The following is a 20,916-nucleotide window of genomic DNA, read 5'->3' as shown; positions in this document are numbered from 1 at the left end:
GTATTTCTATTCACAACTAACTAACATATCCTTTATAAGACATGACGGAATTTTATTCTTACACTGTTTTTCAAGTCTTAAAACCAAAACTCACAACACACAAAAGACACACTCAAATTCAATTGGACTATAAACCAAGTTTAAAAAATCCTACACATCTCAACATCTATTTATAATATTTTGTTTCAAATGCTACTTCAAAATTAGTCAACTTTTTTAATACAGAAAAAACTGGCCAGCCGAGTTTTCTTACTTTTGGATTTCTTATTCTTTCTGCCGCACTCCCGGCACGAATCAAGTTTATTCTGTATCAAAAGCTCCGTGATTTCTCCCGAGTTGTCCTGCGGCGGTTGATTGTACACCACGGCGGTAGGACAAAGCCGAGGATAGTCCGGCGAACTGCTCGGGTGTGTTACCGTACCTGGGCTCAAATTTTCAACATTTGCAATTTCGCCTGGTTCTGGCTGTGAATCGGCGACGAACGTTAAGGCTCGTTTCGTCCTAAGCGGTGACGATGTACCGGAAGTGGAGGTGAAATTCGAAACTAATCCACGATCCATGCTCTCGTCACTGAAGATGAAGGAATTGCTCAGTGCAGCGTACGCTTCGGGGCTGGTTTGTGTGCCAACGGATGCAAACACTCTGTTCAGCGAATTTTGACTGCTGTACCGAAAATAATTTGCCAAAACAAGTTTCCGGTCTAGCTCTTTTTCGGACTCCCGTTCACGTTGGCGTTCCTTTTCGCGCATCGAGTGCTCTAAACGCATGGCCTCAATCTTTCGCTTCAGGAGCTCAATTTTCGCGATGTCATCTTTCCGTAGCATCTCGCTAAACTCCAAGTGTCGTTGCAAGTTAGTAACTTCGTCAGATGTTTCCTTTAGCATCGCCCGCAAGGTGTTGGCATCATGTTCTAATGGAATTTCCTCTTTCTATAAAAAAAAAAGTTTAAATAAATTGGGATTCTACAAGCTGTTAAAAATAGGACATACCTGCTCCAACTTGTTTTCAATAACGGGTTCTGGCATGGATTTGTGACGAACCAGTGGATGACGCGTATGTTGGTTGAGTGTTTCATCAATATATTGTTTTACCTTACTTTTCACGTGTCCATACTTCTGTGACTTGCTAACGACACCAGTTTTCGTAAAAGTTATTTCACTACTCAGGAGATTTTCTTCCGATTTTGCTCTTTTTTGAGAGTTGGAAGAAGGCAGATTCATTCCAGATGTTTTGGCGCCATTTCTCATAATTGAGTTGTGAGCCGTTGATGATCGTTTGCTTGATAAAGGACGATACTCAACGAACAAGTTGCTGGAGTTGCTCGAATTACTACCATTTTCGTTTTCGGTCGACAGGCTGTAGTTTCCACTAGATGAGTTTGAGGTTTGGGACGTGGTAACAGGGGACCGAGAACCTGGAAAGCAATTTTCGGTTAAATTCATGTATGTTGGCCCAATAGCTGCAAGTTATGGAGAATAAAAAGTAATAAATGTTTGAAATATTTGGTTTCGATAACAAAATAGTGATGGAACATGTTATTCCTTAATCAGCCCTCACTCCGAAAGCACTACTGATAATGACGCACAACTCGAACGTGAGTACGGCCGCTGCCCAAGCCACGACGCCTGGACCACCATAGGAGACCATACATCTCAGGTGTATGGTAGTGAGATAAAACGTCACCTGGGAAAAGCGAAGTGCGAGGAAATAAAAGTAGAAAGTTTACTACAAGGACCAGCAGCACTTCCATAAGCACCTGCATAATGCAAAGAATGTAGGCATCGGACGAAATAACTATGTCAGTGCACCAGAAGACGAAAATGATCCAACGTTCACGTTGAGGGAAGTTAAGGATGCCTTTCGCCAACTCAAGACCTACAAAGCAGTTGGTAATTGCCCTGGAATGCGTAATGCTAAGAGTCGAGATCAGTAACCAGGATACGATTTTCACGAAATCTGATCAATTTGTGTACTTTGCCGAACTCGTAAAAAATCAAATTGTGGCGGCTCCACAAGACTGAAATGCAAAGCAGCAAAGCTCGGATTGGTGGCGGTGCATACCGGCAGGGGATGCCAAGCACGACAGAACCAGTCTAGAAAATAGTACCACGATAGATGGGGATACATGTTTTATGCAATTCAGTATCATAATTTATATTTTATCTAACTCATTTTGTAATTATAATGGCCATTTTTTCCGAACTGGTTCATTATGCAACTGAAATGAATTGTATAATGAAAAATAGTTTTATAATGTTCATAATGCAACTCATTTGAGTTGCATTATGAACATTATGCAACCCAAATGAGTTGCATTATGAAAAAATCATTGCATAAAATTTTGTATGGAACTCGTTGCAAAACTCGCTTTTTTCAGCACTCTTCGTATTTATCCAACTCGGCAAGCCTCGTTGGATAAATTTACGACTCGTGCTGAAAAAATCAACTTTTTGCAACTCGTTACATAAATAACTATTAGTCATCTAGAAAAGTTTCCATGGGTTTGTGTGCAGAGCTAGTAAGTATGTAAGTCATAATGAAAAAAAAAGAAATAAAAAATTAAATAAAAAAATCATCTTTTTAAAACGTTTTCAATGGATTGTTCCAATAATTTCCCTGGAGTTTCATTCAAATTTTCTTCAAGAAGATCCTCCAGAAAATTCTACAAGAATTTATCAAGAAAAGCTTCCGTGGGTTTGTGTGACGAACTAGTAAGTATGTAAGCTATAATTCAAAAATAAAAATTAAAAATAAAGTACAAAAAATCCATGGGATTCCTCAGAAATTCCTACAAAGATTCTTTCAAAAATCCGCACGAAAATCCTTTCAGGATATCATCTACGAATTCCTTCAGAAATGCTTTCAGTGATTCCTTCAGTAAGTAAAACATTTAGAAATTCTCCACAAATTTTTCCAAGGATTTCTTTCGAAAATCTTCTAAAGTTTCCTCCAGAAATTCCTCCAAGGATTTCTTTAGAAATATCCATGGAAATTCTTTCATAAATTCTGCATTAGATTCCTTCATAAATTTGCATAAGGATTCCTTCAACAATAAAATAAAAAACAACTATGGATTCGTTTCAAAATTGTTCCATGGATTCCTTCAAAAACTACTCCAGGAATTCGGTCTTAAAATCAAGCATGGGTTCATTCAGAAACTCCCTCTGCGCCTTAACCAGCATTTTTTCCAGGGATTCATTGAGAAATATCTCCTCCAGATATTCCCTTAAGAATTTCTCTATAAATTTATACTATTAATCTTTAATGATCATTTTGTAACTTCGACGAACTTTTGGAAATTCTTCTAGAGATTCGTTTAGAAAATGATTTGGAAATTTCTTCAGGGATACCTCCAGAATTTTCTACAGGGATTCCGTCAGAAATTCCTTCAAAGATTCTTTCATAAATTCTTTCAGTGGTTTCTCCAGAAAATCTCCCAAGGAGCAGTTCATAAACTACGTAGGCTTTTTGATGGGGAGGGGGCTCTAGCCAAAGTCAATGCATCATCATCAAAATTTGTGTATGGACAAAAGTCTACGAGGGGAGAGAACCGGTCTGAGATGGATGAATTTAGGTGTACGTCCACCAGAAACTTTCCCGGAATGCACTAGAAATCCATTGAAAATTCCCATACGAATGAGTTCGACAATTTCTACAGGGATTCAAACAGAAAATACTGCAAGAGTTTCATCAGAGATTCTTGCATTATAACTTTAAATGATTCAGGAAGGATTTCCTTCAGAGATCCCTGAGTTCATACAGAGATTCCCTCAGGAGTTCCTCAAGATATTCCTACATGTACTTCTCCAGAAATTTCTCCGGAATTTTCTCTAAGGATAACTGTAGGAATCTTTCCACCGATTCTTTAAAGGGATTCATTCAGAAATATATCCTAGGAATTCCAGAAAGTCGTATAAAAACATCACAAGAGTTTTTTGAGGATCTTTACATAGCTTATCTTGACATTTTTTCAGCTCTTTATCCATGAAATACCTCCATGCGAATACGTCCACGTATTACTTCAAAGTGTAGAATTAGCTCTAAGTTAAAATACACATAAATAAAAACAAAAAAAAACGTATTACTTCAGATAGCTTCAGAAAATCCTCCAAGAATATAATTAAAGGATTTCTGCAGGAATTGGACCAAAAAATCCTCAATAAACTTTTCTAGCATTTTCACCAAGGGTTTCCCGAAGTGTTTCTCCATTTCATCAGGAAGTTCTTCATAACTTTCTCTAGACATTCTTTTAAAAATTTCCCTGGAATTTATACAGATACTTCTCTAGTTATTTATTCAAGAGTGCTTCCTTCAACCTATTGGCATTCTACTGAAGATTTCTTCGAAAGTTCTTTCAGCGAAGCTCTCTGAAATTTCTGCTTAAATTCCTTCAAGGATTTTTTAAAATATCTGTTTCCAAAATTTTAAGCCTTTCTTAACCCTCCTAATGCCAAACATTAGGGTAATTTTTGACCCAAATCGTACACTACAACAGCGAGCTGCTGCCAACGTGATGCAAAAGGAAGGTTAAGGAATTTCAGCAAAAGATTTCTAGTGCTCTTCCTTGGAGTTTCTCAGAAATTCCTCTAACATTTTTTTTAAATGCTACAATGGTTCTCCTTCGAAAATTCTTCCAAAGGCTTCTTTAAGAATTTTTTGAAAATTTTTACAGGAGTTCCTGCAGAAATTCATACAAAGGTTTTTTCTACGAATTTCTCTTGCTGTTTTGACAAAAGTATCTTCTGGGATTCCTTCAGAGATTAATGCAGGAAATGTGTCAAATATAACTCCAGGGATTCTTTGCAGAAGTTCTTCTGGAAAAATATTAGAACAATTCTTTTAAAAAATTTGATGGAAATCTTGTTCAAAAATTCCTGAAACAATTCATGAAGATATTTCTGGAGAAATACTTGAAGAAGCTTCTTAAGATACCTCCTCAATTCTTAGAAGATTATGAGAAACTTCTGGAGGAACTCTGAAAGTAATTCCAAGGAAAATTCATTGGAGAAATTTCTGGAGGGATTTCTGAAGAAATCCTTTTTCACTGTTCATGAGAGTCACTGCAATTTAGATATTTTGTGGCAATACCCGTATCCTTAGTATAAATGCATTTTTTAAAGAAATTTTTGAAAAAGCACCCCGGAAAAACTATCATCCTAGAGATGATCAAGTTAACTTTTCGACCCTTTTTATTTGGGACACCTTATAATATAGCCTTCCTAACGGAAATCGATATACCTAGAGTTTATCACCGATTTTGGCAACACGAGGTGAATTTATGTTGCCGAAATGGGTAAAAAAAAATGTGATTTGTATTCAACTTTTATGTGTTGTTTTTCCGTTTATGCGGCTTTTTGACGCTCCTCTCAAGGGATGTTCGTAAATTAAGATTTGTAAAATTTTTGGAAAACTTAATGAATTTAGATTTTTTAAGAACAGTGAAAATATGTATTTAAAACGATTTTTTATTTATATTTTATATCAATAAAATTTTGGCAAAAAAACGGGTTTTGCCAAAATTGGTAAGAGACTGTAGTGGATCCCCGAATATCATGATAATTGGCAGTTCTTCAAAAAAAAATAGATCAATTTTGAGATAACGTGGTTAACCGAATTTTATTTTATTTATTTATTTTTTTTAAGATTAAATTATAAATTTTAGGAAACGTTGTGAGGATCAAATTGTGTTTAGGTGCAAAAAAATGCAAATACAATAGTTTTTCTCACGTTTCAAAGGTCTAAGGACAAAAATAATACTTTATTTTTATATTTTTATTAGAAAATTTAAAAAAAATCACAACGTATCAATAAATAAAGGATATATGTCTATAGATTTTTGAGACATATTTTTTGAAATAGAGGTTTTACTTTTTATTCATGTTATTTTTAATTCATGAACCTTCTTTTGTGCGCTGCATAAAAAAGGGAAAGCTATTCAGAAATAATATTAAACATAAGAATATTAAATAATGAAGGGAACTATTGCAACGGCGGCCAAGGGGTGTTTATAGGAAAGAGCAAAGGCAGGTTACAGGTACGTATTCATGGGCTTCCGAAAGTCTCACGTGCGTTAAATTGGGCCCAAGTTGGTCTTAAAGCAAAACTGGACGCATTTCCTTATTTGTTATTTTTTAATCAATAACGAAGCAATATTTTCAAAATGTGTTTTCGTACTCATATAGAGTATGGATCAAGGTATCTCCTGATTTTTTTTTTCTGGGGGAAAATAGTTTTCGTTTTTGCATAAAACCGTTTCAAGCAAAATTTCGCAAAAAAAACACGAAAAAATCTGAATATATCTTGATCTATACTCTACTTGTGAAGGAAAAACGATTTTGAAAATATTGCATCGTTATTTAATAAAAAATCAAAAATAAAAATGAGGCCTCTAACACGTTTGTTATTCTCGGTTTCATTACCGGGGTCATATTGATCCCTCCGGCTCCAAAGAGTTAAGGGGGTTTCGGAGTCATTTCAGGAGGTCTCAGAGCCTTTTAGACTGGTTACAGAGGCGTTACGGAGGCATTTTCAGCGGGATTCAGAGGCGTTACGGAAGCATTACGGAGGAGTTTTCGGAGCGTCTCAAGTGCGATACATGGGGTCCGAGGAGCTTAAGCGGATTTTGGTGGCATTTCAGGAAGTTTCAGAGCGTTTTCGGCGGGATTCAAAGGCGTTACAGAAACGTTACGGATGAGTTTTCGAAGGTTTTTGTACTTCTCAGGTGCGTTACGTAATGCCCGAGGAGGTTTCAGCGGGATCTTAGAGGCATTTCAGGAAGTTTCAGAGCATTTTCGGCGGCATTGAGAGGCGTTAAGAAAGCGTTTCGTGAGAGTTTTCGTGGGTTCCGGAGACTCTCAGGTGGGTTATATGGGGCCCGATGGGGTTTGAGGGGGATCTTGGAGGCATTTCAGGAAGTTTTAGAGAATTTTTAGAGGCCCCATCACAACATCTTTGGAAACGCCTCTGTAACAACTTTTGATTTAAAGGTGTTCTTTAAATCCGCTGATACGACCCTGACCTGAAATGCTTTGAAATGCCCCTGAAATCCCTATAATCCCATAGAAACACCATTGAAATCATCATAATCCTTTTGGACACCTTTAATAGGGTTCATAAACCCCCTGAAACGCACCTGAAAACCCCATGAAACGCCCCTGAAATACTATCGAACGCCCCTAAAACCTCCAGGAGTGCCCTTAAAATGTTCCTGAACCCTCTTAAATGACTCTAACATGCATAAAAATGCATGGCATGATCAAACATTTGCTTATTTCATTCAATCTGAAGAAATATATTATAACTGAGTCTTAGATTTGAAACACATTAATTTTTAACATGATTTATTTGAAAAGAACGTCTAAATTATGAAACCAGTAGTTCATACTGGAAATTTGAATACTTTGGGTGCCATTTTTCAAAATGTAAGGCGTCCAATATATGCTATTTCAGCCAGAACACAATCTAGAAGATATTAGGAGCTATAAGAAAACGTAATAGTACTAAACGCTATGATGTCTGCAAGTGATACTATCATACTTCATCAAAACAATACTTAAATACGTGATTTTTTATGGTTTGCGGCATTTTTTCTGTTAATAACTTTTTTTTTCGTAGATTTTCAACCTGCACTCATATGTACTTTTATTAGAATCTTTTGAAACCTTTCCGATTAAAATAGCTACAATAAATCTCAATTTGGAAACATTTTCAATATTATATCATATTTATATAAGGTACATGTAAAATTAATATGGAAACACTCCCAAAAACGATCAAATTCATGATTTACAAGTAGATCTATAATGCAGGTCACCATACAAACTGATTGTGTTGGAAGTTTGTCGAAATTTGATAGTTTTTATAATAGAATTCTAAAAATTGTGCAATTCGTTTAGTCTAGGCAAATTTTCTATTTTTCTTGTATTTTACGGTCATAAAATAAATAATATTTATATTGTTTTATCCCATTGGATCATGCAAATTAGCAAGAAGATCCTCCAAAAATTAAAAAAGAGCACAAAACTATTATTGTTGCGAAACAAATAGAAAAATATACCACGGCTAAACGAATGTCTACCACTATATAACGCAGTCAATTGAAAACCGATTGGCTTGACATTTTGTACGCGTCTAGATACTTAAGGTATCTCACTATGTTCCAAAAATTGTGTCAACTGGCTCAAAATTGACTGAGTTAGAAAAGCGCCCAAAATAGAAGCCCGGCCGAGATGGTTCCATACTGAAGGATACTAGCAATTAGAATTTGGAGTCTGAGTACTCCAACGGAGATAGAGCAATCGTCCCTATATTATGTTATAATTATTCCAATTGCATTAGCCTAGACATTGTTTACCATCAGATATAAACAACAAGGCATCGTATAGTGTGTTAACAGTCCAGCACTAAAATAACATATTATGTCCAGTTACACTTACCCGGAGCGGAGTTTGTATTGGCCGGCTCAAGAATTCGCGGTGGGCTAATGGGAATATCGTCATCTAGCTCATCGAAATCTAGCAGCAAACTCGCCGGGAATGTTTCGTCGTTCAGTTTTGGGAAGGAAGTTTCAGGCATCATTTTCTATCGCTTGCTGTTATCACCACCATTGTCTATTGAAACTGAACGCAAAACAACACTTACACTGTCCAGCGATCGTGCAGTCGGATGCAATAGAAAATTTTTTTTATCATGTAGAGATATCTATCTAGATCAATTTTAGGGTAACCAGAAAGCAAAAAGGCCTTTTTTGTAGAAATAGGAATATAAGACCACTTTCAGTAGAGTTACAGTTATAGTTATATATCATCAGTTTCCTGCAATAGGGGCACTACTTAAAAACATGTTATTTTTGAGATTTTGATGGCAAACGATAAAAAACTATAAATATACTTTCATCTCACAAAGACCCGTTTCGAAATGGTTAACAATGCGAGATTTTCACATTTTTACCTATTTACTGCAATAAAAGCACAACTCAAAATCAGCCATTTTTTTCAATAGTCGTTGTAAAATAATCATCCAAAATACATAAAAAATACCATGATACATTAACCAAAATTCGTTTACTTTTGTCAAATGATGAGTGAAACCACCAGGGTGCTCCAAGTTTCAAACGCTCATTCTGAAAATTCACATTTTTTGTGTTATGCTTCTTTTTCAGGAAACCGACGATATATGTTGAAATAGTTTATAGAACTCATCCATGTTTGTTGGTAAACACACTGCTATATACTAAGACCATGGTAAGGGTGTCTAAAGTCCATAAAGTGTTTTATTTGTCTCGCTTGACTTACGGTTTCAACGTGTACGAAGTACATTTCTTTTGACAATCTTCTATCAACTATCTGACACTTAGGCAAAACTCCATTAAATTGGGAAACTACACGGGGAAATTCTGGACTAAAGTGGCCAAATCGCTACCCTCCCATCTTTATCGTCCCTAATTCCAACGCATGGGACAAACGATGACGCATGCCGCCGCCGTACCGCATGAGCAAAGCGCACGACTTCCAGTAAACCTGTTTATCGACAAGACGTTCAGACGATCGTCGAGATCAAGTCAGTCGGTGCTTTACCTCCACGATCAACACACGTTAAGCATAGGAAATGAAGAGATTAGTGGTGCTGTTAGCGCTTCTGCTTCTATCCGTCATTCAATCGTCCCACGGCCAGGTATGTTTATGAATCATTAAATTGTGTACATTCTGTACAACTCGGATTGTTGTTCCGGGGTAAGATTTGATTACAGGTATTGCAAAGTCATCTTCTTTTATCTAGACATGTACCTGTGTTAAGAAGGATCAATGCAAAACTCCGGACAGTCTGGATGTTACTGTGTTTCCAAAGAATTCAACCCAGCCAGTTGGATTGGACCCAGTTTCATTTGATCTGAGGTGAGTAGAAAGAAAAAAAAAAAAAGGCTCAAGCATATAACAGGAATAATCGGGGTTTCCCCAACAGAGTGTCAACCAACGACGGATGTGACTTACTGGAGACATGTTGCGAAGAGAAAGATATCGTCGTTAGCACGCAGAGAAGTGAGGTCACATTCGATAGATGTGGCGTTCGGCATCCTAATGGAATTGGATATAGGCTGACCGGCGAAAAGAGTGGATCAGCGCAATATGGTAAGATACATTTTGAACACAAATTTTATGTACAATTGGAACTAGTATCCAACGGACAGATTTTTATCTAACCGACAGGCGAATTTCCTTGGACACTGATGATCCTAAAGTATTCAGATTTACTTGGTCTTAGTAAGGAAGTGTATTTATGTGCGGCTTCGCTGATCGCTCCAGATTTGGCACTCACTACTGCTCATTGTGTAAATAATTCAGACCAGTATTATGTTAGAGCTGGTGAATGGGATACCAGTAGCATCAGAGAGTTATATCCTACACAGGTAAATTGACAAAATCCAACATAAAAAAACGAAGTTATCTAACCAGTTTTATTATTCTAGACACAAAAAGTGGTGCAAATCGTAGTGCACGAGAACTACAACATCTATCACCACAATAACATCGCGCTTTTAAAACTAGAAAAGCCATTTGAAGCCGATCACAACGTTCAGATCGTTTGTCTACCACCCCAGAGAAGCTTCGATGGGTCGGAATGCTTCACCGGCGCATGGGGAAAGGACAAATTTGAACAAGGAGTGCAGCAGAACATTCTTCGTAGCATAGAAGTTCCCGTTATGCCTCACTCCCAGTGCCAAGCTGCATTCCGGAATACACGCCTAGGGCCATCGTTCATCTTGCACGACAGCTACATGTGCGCCGGTGGAGAGGAAAATGTGGACGCTTGCACTGGCGATGGAGGAGCCCCACTGGTTTGTCCGGCTGATGGTTCTCGGTACTACCAGGTGGGCATCGTCGCTTGGGGAATAGGATGTGGCCAACGTGGTGTTCCCGGTGCATACACAGATGTAACCAAATTTATGGGCTGGATCCGATTAAAAATGTTCGAGCTAGGTTCAAGTCTTGAATATTCTACGTTCTAATAGCAACTACATGAATATTGTTGCAGAGCTGAGGGTACTGTCTTAAGTTGAAACAGTATAATGCAATATGTCATAATTAGGGACAATGGAAATTCGCGGCAAATTTTCTCATAATTCGCGGGCCAACATTAAGAATTTCGCGGTGATTTCGCGGCTGTATCATTTTGACCGTATCGTTGAAGAAAACACCAATTTTGCATGCGAAATGAATAACTAACTTAGATATTGTGAGGCGTAATAGTAAATTTTCAGAAAAAGTAGCAAGTTTGATGAAAAATCAGAAAAGAAGTGGATGTATTAAGCTTTTATTTTGCCAGATTCGGAATCGTAAATTACTTTACAATGTTAAAAGTTATCAGCTAATTTATGTTTAAACATTTAAAATTGGTGGAATTTTGATGTTAATTTCTAAATTTTCTCAGATTTCGCAGGTTTTCTTAAATTTCGCGACCAATGCTTAATTTCGCGGATTTCGCGGCTTCCGCGAAATCGCGAATTTCCATTGTCCCTAGTCATAATGCCACAGTCAAGCTCTTTTCCCTGCTGGTATTTAATCTGTATTTATTTATTTCTTTACGATATGGTTTTGCGTCTAAAATCATACTTGTATCTTTTAGGCAGCTAACACTTAGCGAGAAGTCTGTCAGAGTGCACTGATCACATAACATTTTTTGAACTAACAAATTTTGTATTGCTATGTTGATCACGACTTGGTAAAGACGACGAAATACACGAGTAATGCTCCAAATCAATCAAATTAGTATCCTAGCTATTTCTTCTTTATTTTATCACAGTTTTTCTTCAACCCTCTTGTTTCTAAACCGTAGAGACCAAATTTTGATTCGAAAGTTGTATAAGAATTCAAACAAACAGGATATTCCTCCAATAAGTGTAATTGAATTATATATTTACCATTAGAGAAGCATTGAAATTCTTGGGCATCCTAGGGCTGAAAACCTCTATAATAAAGTAATAGTAATAATAATCCTTGGGAAAATCCTTTGCTTCGCGAATGCATTGCTCTTGTATGAGGTGATTGTTGAAACAGGTTAAAAAAATAAGCGTGTTTGGTAAATGTTTGACACGGTGCAAATTATCGTTCAAAGAAAACGATTATTGGAAACTACCAAGGGGCATGCAACTCTAAACTTTTTCTAAACTGTAATAAAAATACAGCACCAGTATTTGTAATATATAGGGACAATGAAAATTCGCGATTTCGCGGAAGCCGCAAAATCCGCGAAATTGACCTTTGGTCGCGAAATGTGAAAAAATCCCGCGAAAATTGACAAAATTGTGAAAATACCTTATAAATTTCAATTTTTTAAACATAAATTGACTGATATCTTTTGACAATGGTAAGTTTTAAACGATTCTGTATCGCATAATACAAATTTACTGTATTTTCAATGTATGATTCTTTTCTATTTTTACGTCATATGTGTTTCTTTTTCGATGAATTCATCATTAGACCTCTGAAAACCAAGTGAATGATTTATTTGGCATGCAAAATTAGCGTTTTCTTCAGAAAAACGGAAAAAAATATGGGACCGCGACAGTGCCGCGAAATTAGAGTAGCCCGCGAAATTTAAGAAATTTTGCCGCGAATTCCCATTGTTCCTAATTATGAACATTATGCAACTATTTTTCATAATGCAACTCATTTCAGTTCCATAATGAACGAGTGCAGAAAAGTTGACCATTATGATACCGAATTGAGTTATATAAAATTGAAATTATGATACTGAATTGCATAATAGTTATTTATGTGACGAGTTGCAAAAAGTTGATTTTTTTCAGCACGAGTCGTACATTTATCCAACAAGGCTTGCCGAGTTGGATAAATACGAAGAGTGCTGAAAAAATCGAGTTTTGCAACGAGTTCCATACAAAATTTTATGCATTAATTTTTTCATAATGCAACTCATTTGAGTTGTATAATGTTCATAATGCAACTCAAATGAGTTGCATTATGAACATTATGCAACTATTTTTCATTATGCAACTTATTTCAGTTGCATTATGAACCGGTACGGAAAAGTTGACCATTATGATATTGAAATGAGTAGTATAAAATAGAAATTATGACACTGAATTGCATAAATAAATTTATAAATATATATAAATAATATATAAATTTATAAATTTATAAATTAATAAATAAACGCTTTCTGTAAACACTCTTATGTGAGCCAGATTAGATGTTTTTAAAATATAGCACAGAATTATTGTTGAAAATGTTGTGAGAAAATTAGGTATACAGATTTTCGATTGGTTAACCCTAAAAGGGATACCTGGGGTCCATTGGACCCCAGGCGCCTTTCAGAGCTCGTCTTTGATGGAACACACTCAGCGAGGTGACGAAACTGAGGTCATGAAGGTATCCCTTTTAGGGTTAAACATCAAAATGGGATTAATATAAGTTAAAATAAATAGTTCTGTGTAGAAATGAAGACGTATCCTAATGTCACTGAAGTATAACTGTATAATAGAGCTTGCTGACGTTTATTCACCTCTCTCTTTTAAGCATGCAGGCGGATAGGATTTGTTTTCATCGGGAAAACTTTCCTGATGACAACAAATCCTATTCCGCCTGCATGTTTGAAAGAGAAAGTTGAATAAACGTCAGCAAGCTCTATACTAGCATTTCTAAATGAATTAGAAAACTGCCAAGCGGAAGAACTGCTAGAAGAGTCGGAATTTTTTAACCCTGTTTATTCTACAGCAGATGTTCACACAAAAACGCATGATGTGGTCAAAACATTGGCTTATTACATTCAATCTGAAGTAATATATTATAAATGAGTCTGCACTCATCGTGATACTTCTATTAGAACCATTTGAAACACTTCCGATGAAAATAACTACCACAAATCTCAATTTGGAAACATTTTCGATTAATATATTTATATGAGATGCATTTAAAATTTATATGGCAATACTTCCAAAAACGAATAAATTTATGATTTACAAGTCGATCTATAATGCAGGTCACCATACAAAATGATTGTGTTGGATATTTTTCGGAATTTGATAGTTTTTGTTATGGAATTCTAAAAATTGTACAATTCGGCTAAACGAATGTCTAGGCAAATTTTCAACTTTTCTCGTATTTTACGGCCAACATATAAATAATATATTGTTTCATCCCATTGGCTCATGCAAAGTACCTAGAAAATCCTGCAAAAATTAAAAAAAGAACATAAAATTATTACAGTTGCGAAAAAAAATAGAGAAAATATTGCATTGTTCCTACCAAATCGAACTGCACAGTATGAAAGTGTGACGGTTTCTTTTTGTGGAAAAAGTTTGTGAAATGTTGAATTTAAGAAAAAGATGACAGCAGCCGTGCCCGAGCACAGAAACAGTGTGATAGCTGAAGTGCACCAAAAACCCTTATTTGGGGCTGTCCATAAACCACGTGGTCATTTTTTGGGACTTTTTAAACCAACCCCCCCCCCCTGCGTGGTCATTAGTCCATACAAAAATTTTTATTTGTCCATACAAAATGGTCATTGGCCGAACCCCCCCCCCCCCCTCATGACCACGTGATTTATGGACAGCCCCTTTGAAAGCTACCAGCAATATGCTTTGGCTAAACGAATGTCTACCACTGTAGCGCATTCGACCATGCAGCGGAGCCGTACCATAGTATGGAGGCTGCTACTGTCGCGAGCAGCTTACGCTTACTCGAGACCATACGGCGCCAACTTGTGACGTAGTTGGGGAGGCACAGCTCTTCAAAATTGAACAAAATGCAACTTTTTTCGACTAAATGCGCTAGTTTTCACGTAAATATGCCTGTTGGCGCAGCACATGAACGGCGTTATCTAGGCGCCCTCAGTAGCAGCAGCAGCGCAGCGATACATTCAATTCTGTTAGTTTTGCGTCCCTTTCATTACACTGCTAGCAGCAAGCAGCCAGATGACTATTGTAGCAGTCAAACTGGGCTGCGTGTTGCTAGCCTTTAGCGCATTACACTTTTGTGCACACATTGATCAATTGTCCGTACTATCGCTGCCGCCTATAAAAGCGGCAGCTGATTTCATGTCATGTTAGTTGTAAGTCAAAGTACCACCACAGAGCAGGAGCACTGCCTCTCTGTGGTGCAAATAAATCGTAGTTGAAAGTAGTTCTTCGTCTTGCCTCCGGGGCAATTAATACACAACGTGGGACCTAGTCAACCGCTGGACGAAACAATGCCTAATTTGGATAAACTGCATCGATTTTGATAGTATTTCAATGTTTTTGAGTGGCCTTGCCCCCCAACTACGTCACAAGTTGGCGCGTATGCTCGAGACTATTGCCGAGCTAGTTGACATTATCTTTGACTATACCATTATCGCCATGCTTTGCAGGGTTATTCAACGTGGCTTCCGAATTTAAGCTTACCGTCGATCATGACCCCCAATTGCTTCAGGTGAGCGCTTAGAGTTGATCGTACACCCGCCTGTGGTGACCACTGCCTGTTGTTCAGACTTGCAATTGTTCACAACCTCCAGCTCCGATTTGTGGTGCGCAGGTGTCAATTGTCTCGACCTAATCCAGTTCTACACAATGCCAGTTGCGTGCGTTGCACTCAGTTCCACTTTCTTTATTGACTCGACGTATACCACGAGGGTAATATCATCGGCAAAGCCGACCAGCTTTACGCCCGGTGCAAGTTTGAGCCTCAATACGCCATCATACGCCGCGTTACATAGTACCGGGCCCAGGATGAAGCCCTGCGATGCAGGGATAGAATTGCTCTCATCGTGAACTAAATCGCTAGTGAAAAACCAACACACGACTTACTCATGGTTCCGACGTAAGACGTGTCTAGTCTAGTCTAGTCTAGTCTACACATACACAGCCATCCATTGGAAGAATCCTGGAAAATGATAGAATCGACTTCTTCTATCATTTTTCTTGCCATTATCAATACTTGCACACGCAAAAAAATCCGTTCCGATATACGTGCACTCCCAATCACGGCAACGGGAACAAACGAGAACTATGCATAGCAACGATAACAACAATAAGAAATGTACACCGTGAACTAGATGTCACGGTTTCTAGAACGCCCATACTGACAGCTGGAACTAGTTCCAGTTCACGGTGTATATTTGCTTGTTCTCATATTTGCGTTTGTTTGTTCACGTTTATCAGAACGGTTTTCTGAGCGTGCACTACATCGGAGATGTATTACAAGTATTGAAGTGGCCAGGCCTACTGTGCAGCGTTTAATACATTTCAACAAACCATGGAACGGCGACATCTCGTCAGCCGCTCCTTATAGTGTTTAGTATGGATAAGAAGTAAAAACGTTGGGAGTGACGGTGCTAAGAAAAATAATGTCACTCCATTGAAGCTCTCCTTCCTGGGATGGGGCATAGGAATTTACGCCTTATGCCCTGGCTCGAAAGCCTAGGCTTAAGCGCCATTGCTCGCTCTCTGGAATGAGAAAGAAAAATGATGACCCCTTCCCCAGCTTTACTAAATAACCCAAATTATAAGTCAGAGAGTAAGTAGCAAACTTTCTTATTTGAATACTCTCGAAAACAAAAAAAAAAGTGAATTAGAGACAACCCAAAATACTACCCAGAACACATTACAAACAAAAATACGTAAAACTATGCGCATTGCTTTTGAACGATGCTTCATCATTTCGCCACATTTGAAATTACTGATTTTCTTCCACCGTATAGTCCGTGATCGTCAGTGCGAAACATGTTTTCCTTCTCCAAAAACCTATTGTTATATTTTTTTATTCATCAGTCTAATGCGTGCACTTTCATCAATGTTCATTCCACTATTCAGTATCAGATAAACTCATTTTGGATAAGATTTAATCTCACGAATTTTCTCTAAATCAATAATTTAATTGTCCGTCGAGGGACCCAACGAAATCGCGAAGAATGGTCGTAAACGTCGTAGACATAACCTTTATGTCTTATGGGGTTCACAAGCATGTTACACTTCGTTCCACATTTGCACTGTTTGTAAAATTGAAGCCTTTGGTATCAAATAAATCTTCCTAGTGGGTGGCAAAATCTTCGCTGCCATCGGCCGAATTCATGAAAAAAAGCTAATAATTGGAAAGACAAAAACACAGCACGAAAAAAAAATGACGTCTGCATTCGCGCGCGGCACACTACGATCCTCATGGTTCCGACGTAAGACGTGTGTAAGTTTATTCGCACCCGCTTGCTTCATGAGTATGAAGTAAGAGAGCGTCCATAAATTACGTCACGCAAAAATTGCCAATTGTCAACCCCTCCTCCCCCCTATGTCACACTTTTTGTATGAGACCTCTCAAATTTTTGTATGGGTTGTCACACTTTACTGAACCCCCCCCCTCCCCCCTAAAAGCGTGACGTAATTTATGGACGTTCCCTAAGCCAAAAACAAAAACACTCATGAGTATTCATTCGCGAACCTAGTGATAAAAGTGCGGGAAGTGCATTTTAGTGCAATTTTAATAGAAAATCATGTCATTATCCGTCAGAAAGTTATGTTTTGTGTTTCATTATTTCTGAAAATCAGAACTGTCAGCCGTGCAAATGGTAGGGTATCGCGCCACTTGGGCGGTGGCTTCTATATTCATCTGTTTTCCACTAGAACTCAGTCAATTTTGAACCAATTGACTAGAAATGTTGTACACGGGTAGATACTATACCTATCTCACCACATTCCAAAAGTTGTGTCAATTGGTTCAAATTTGACTGAGTTCTAGTGGAAAACAGACGAATATAGAAGCCACCGCCCAAGTGGCGCGATTCCCTATTTTCATTAAACTGAAAACTGCTTAGAGCACGGCTTCGTGAATCACAGACAAGTGCGTACCAGCTTCGTTAGCTTGCGTGTGTCTGCTCAGTTGCAATCCTCACTATTTTCCATCCCTGCTGTGCCTGCGGTGATGTTGTAGCTTTCACCTTCCTCAGTGTCATAGATTAGCATTCTATTCTGGAAGTACCCGGTATTAGCTAACCGGGACTCCTAGGTGGTGTATGGCGCAGTCGATGACGGCCCGTAGCTAACGCTGTTAAACGCATTCTTCACGTCCAGCGTGACAAACGCGCAAGAGTGGATTCCCGTTCGCTTTTTTGGAGCGCTATCTTGGCCGTTCTGGTTACAGCCCTAATAGCGTCCACCGTTGATCGACCCTTCCGGGAGCCAAACTGGTCAAAGGGTCACGGGGGGCCATGGTCTTATATCGTGGCGCGGGCATGATTTTCTGCAGCATCTCGGGGAGCGTCCCAAGGGGTCGTGTTGGCAGCCTGGCAGAGATTTTTGAAGCACATCCGCCTAAACGCCTTAATCTTTTTGTTCAGTTCCAGTTTAGCCATCCTGTAGGCCTCACTTCGTTCTATTCTACCCTCACCAGTGCGAGCTCTTTGCTTCCTCCTTCTAGTTCTTAGGCAGAATGTGCGAGGTTCTGTGATTTCTAGACTTCGCCTATATACCGGTTTGCGTTCATTTCAAGGTAGGGATCGCCTTAGCATTGCGACGTAACATGCAGGGTTCCGTCTAGATCACCACAGGATAGATCGTCGGTGTTACCCTTCATAAGTAATCGCTCCACAAATGCCAACTTATTCAAGCGCGAAATCAGCCGTCGCCGATGACGGCCGATAACCTGCGGCTGTGGCCGTCTTCCTCCCTGTTCCACCCTGTATCGAATCGCCAGATGGTCACTGTGCGTGTATCCCTCGTCGATCCTCCAGTCCGAGCTAGGGTTTAGACCCGGGCTACAGAAGGTCATATAAATGATGGACTCAGTCCCGTTCCTGCTGTAGGTTTATTGTCGCCTACGTTCGCGACATCCACGTCCAGTCTAGCCATAGCTTCGAGTAGAGCCCAGCCACTCGCGTTAGTCAAGCGGCTACCCCAGACGTTCAAGTCTCCACCTATGACCACGGGACTCAATCCCACTAGTGCACTGGATAACGAATCCAGCATAGACGAGAACTGGTCTTTCGGTCACCTGGGGGGAGCATAAAAACTGCAATAGTACACTCCGTTGATGATCGCTATTTCAAAGCTCTCGTGCGCCGTGAAAATTATTTACTGGACCGGAAAACGACCTGTTGTACAGATCGGGGAGATGTGGGTCCGATAGTAGGGCGATGTCTGTACTTGACTTCGAGATTGACTGCCACATAAACTGTTGTTCGGCATCACAGTGGTTCAAGTTTAGTTGTATAGCCTGCATTATCGTCCTTTGGTTCGAACTCCTCGCGTGCCTGGACCCGTCGTATGACCCATGTTTCCCGTGCAATTCACGCATTTTGGTGCCGAGTTGCACTCCGTGGCGATATAACCCTTCTTTCACCACTTTCTGCAGAGCTTGCTCCTGTCCAGGCCTTTACATGCCCTCGAATTGTGCCCTTGCTCGAAGTACTTGAAGAATGCATCTGCCGGCTTGTGGATGGAGCGGGCACACTCGCCTCCCCTACTGAGAGCTTGGTTGTGGCTAACTGCGTGCCTGCGAACCTTTTCGCTGGCAGATCGATGCACTTGGTGCTCCTTGCTTCCTCGGGCCGCGTCTTTTCGGCAGGATTCGACCATGTAGCTCACGGCGTAGGGTGGCTTGACCTCTCCGCTACGCGCCCGGCGAGCTGCATGGATTCCAGCGCCATCGTCGCGTTGTCAGCAAAGAGCTGTCTGTTTGGGTGGATCACTCATTCCTGCTCGCATCAGCTGCACTCCGCTCTTCGACCAGAAGGTCGTACTCCTTCTTAGCCAGAATCAGCTATTTGCGTAGCTGCAGCAGGCCCTGTGTCAGGTCCTTGCTAATGGTAGTCCGTCCGCTCGTGAAGCCGGTCAGCTCGTCCAGCTGTTCGGCAACTAAAAACATCTATGGTAACCCACTCTTGTTGCGGTTAAGCACGCGCGGGAAGTCCGCGCCGGTCATTTGCGCTTCCTCGACCGGCGCTGCGCCGCCTCGTGCTCTTCTTGTTAAACATCCTGCAGCTTGTTCGCAGGTGTGTACACCAGCCCCTCGTAATGGCGATCACCTGTCCTCCTTGTGCGAACGGGTTCAACGTCGTTCCCTCTGTCGTTCCGTTTTCGATCACTTGGTTTTGGGATCTAGTACTCAGTACTGTCTCTTTTAGAGCCGTTATCCCTTACCGCCAATGAAGTAGTCGCCAATGATCCTGGTGGTTATCTATGCAAGCAGGTGGGCCACCCGAGGGTTTGCACAGGGCCTTTAATGGGGACTGGAGTCATTGCCGGATCAGTGCTAATCAAGAGTGTTCATCTGAACCTACTTCCACCCAGTTAGCTGCCTAATCTGGGTACAGGTCAGAAACGTACTTGAGGGCACGCTACGGTTTTATGGGACGAAAAACAGCGCCGACATTAGCCCATCCTCCGTTTCAGGTCAATGTCACCCGACCCTATTAAGAGGATAGAATGCCTTTGCTACCAGCTCACTTGTGCATTAATACCTAAGCGTGTAACCAATTTCAAAGCAACACAGACCAGTACCAGTACCAGTATACCGTAATCAAGAACTTACTAGCATCGTTCCTGATATGTCCGAGGCACTCCCAGCTAGACTGAGGCACTTTGGAAGCGGTTCCATGTCGCTTGTACAGAGTTGCTTCCGGATGTGTGAAATTGCTGCCCACTGCTGAACACCAGCCACGTCCAAGCTTACTCCGTTTGAGCTATCCGTATACCCTGGCGCTCGGCCACCTCCCGGCGTTATTATGTATTACCCTAATTGTGATGTTGTGCAAATAAATGGATGTACGTACATATGAATTATATACTACACTCCGCATCTCGTAAAATTATGTTCTATTTCTAAAGTTTTTAATTCAGTTAACTGATGAAATCCATTGCTCTTCTTTTAAGCATTTAGTTCGATTGTATCGGAAACTATTTGAAGACTAGACGGGGAAAACGTTGAAACAACTTTA

The 20,916-nt window shown here is 39.6% G+C and overlaps 2 protein-coding genes across 2 annotated transcripts; one reads left to right on the top strand and one right to left on the bottom strand.

The window, feature by feature from the left end:
* Window positions 1-32: 32 nt before the first annotated feature.
* LOC109403415 (uncharacterized) lies at window positions 33-8,660 on the bottom strand. The gene is made up of 3 exons (XM_019676241.3): window positions 8,436-8,660; window positions 990-1,414; window positions 33-929 (listed from the first exon to the last, which is right to left on the bottom strand). Exons 1-3 carry the CDS (start codon window positions 8,575-8,577, stop codon window positions 204-206), a joined length of 1,293 nt encoding a protein of 430 aa, XP_019531786.2. The 5' UTR covers window positions 8,578-8,660; the 3' UTR covers window positions 33-203.
* Window positions 8,661-9,456: 796 nt separating this feature from the next.
* LOC115257642 (phenoloxidase-activating factor 2) lies at window positions 9,457-13,463 on the top strand. Its single transcript, XM_029857473.2, has 5 exons — window positions 9,457-9,672; window positions 9,778-9,893; window positions 9,961-10,127; window positions 10,206-10,405; window positions 10,466-13,463. Exons 1-5 carry the CDS (start codon window positions 9,607-9,609, stop codon window positions 11,003-11,005), a joined length of 1,089 nt encoding a protein of 362 aa, XP_029713333.1. The 5' UTR covers window positions 9,457-9,606; the 3' UTR covers window positions 11,006-13,463.
* Window positions 13,464-20,916: the final 7,453 nt, after the last annotated feature.

This window comes from Aedes albopictus, chromosome 3 (genome assembly GCF_035046485.1).
Source record: "Aedes albopictus strain Foshan chromosome 3, AalbF5, whole genome shotgun sequence".
Lineage (NCBI taxonomy): Eukaryota > Metazoa > Arthropoda > Insecta > Diptera > Culicidae > Aedes > Aedes albopictus.
The sequence above is the reverse complement of the archived record's forward strand: the minus strand, read 5'-3'. Positions and strand labels throughout refer to the sequence as shown.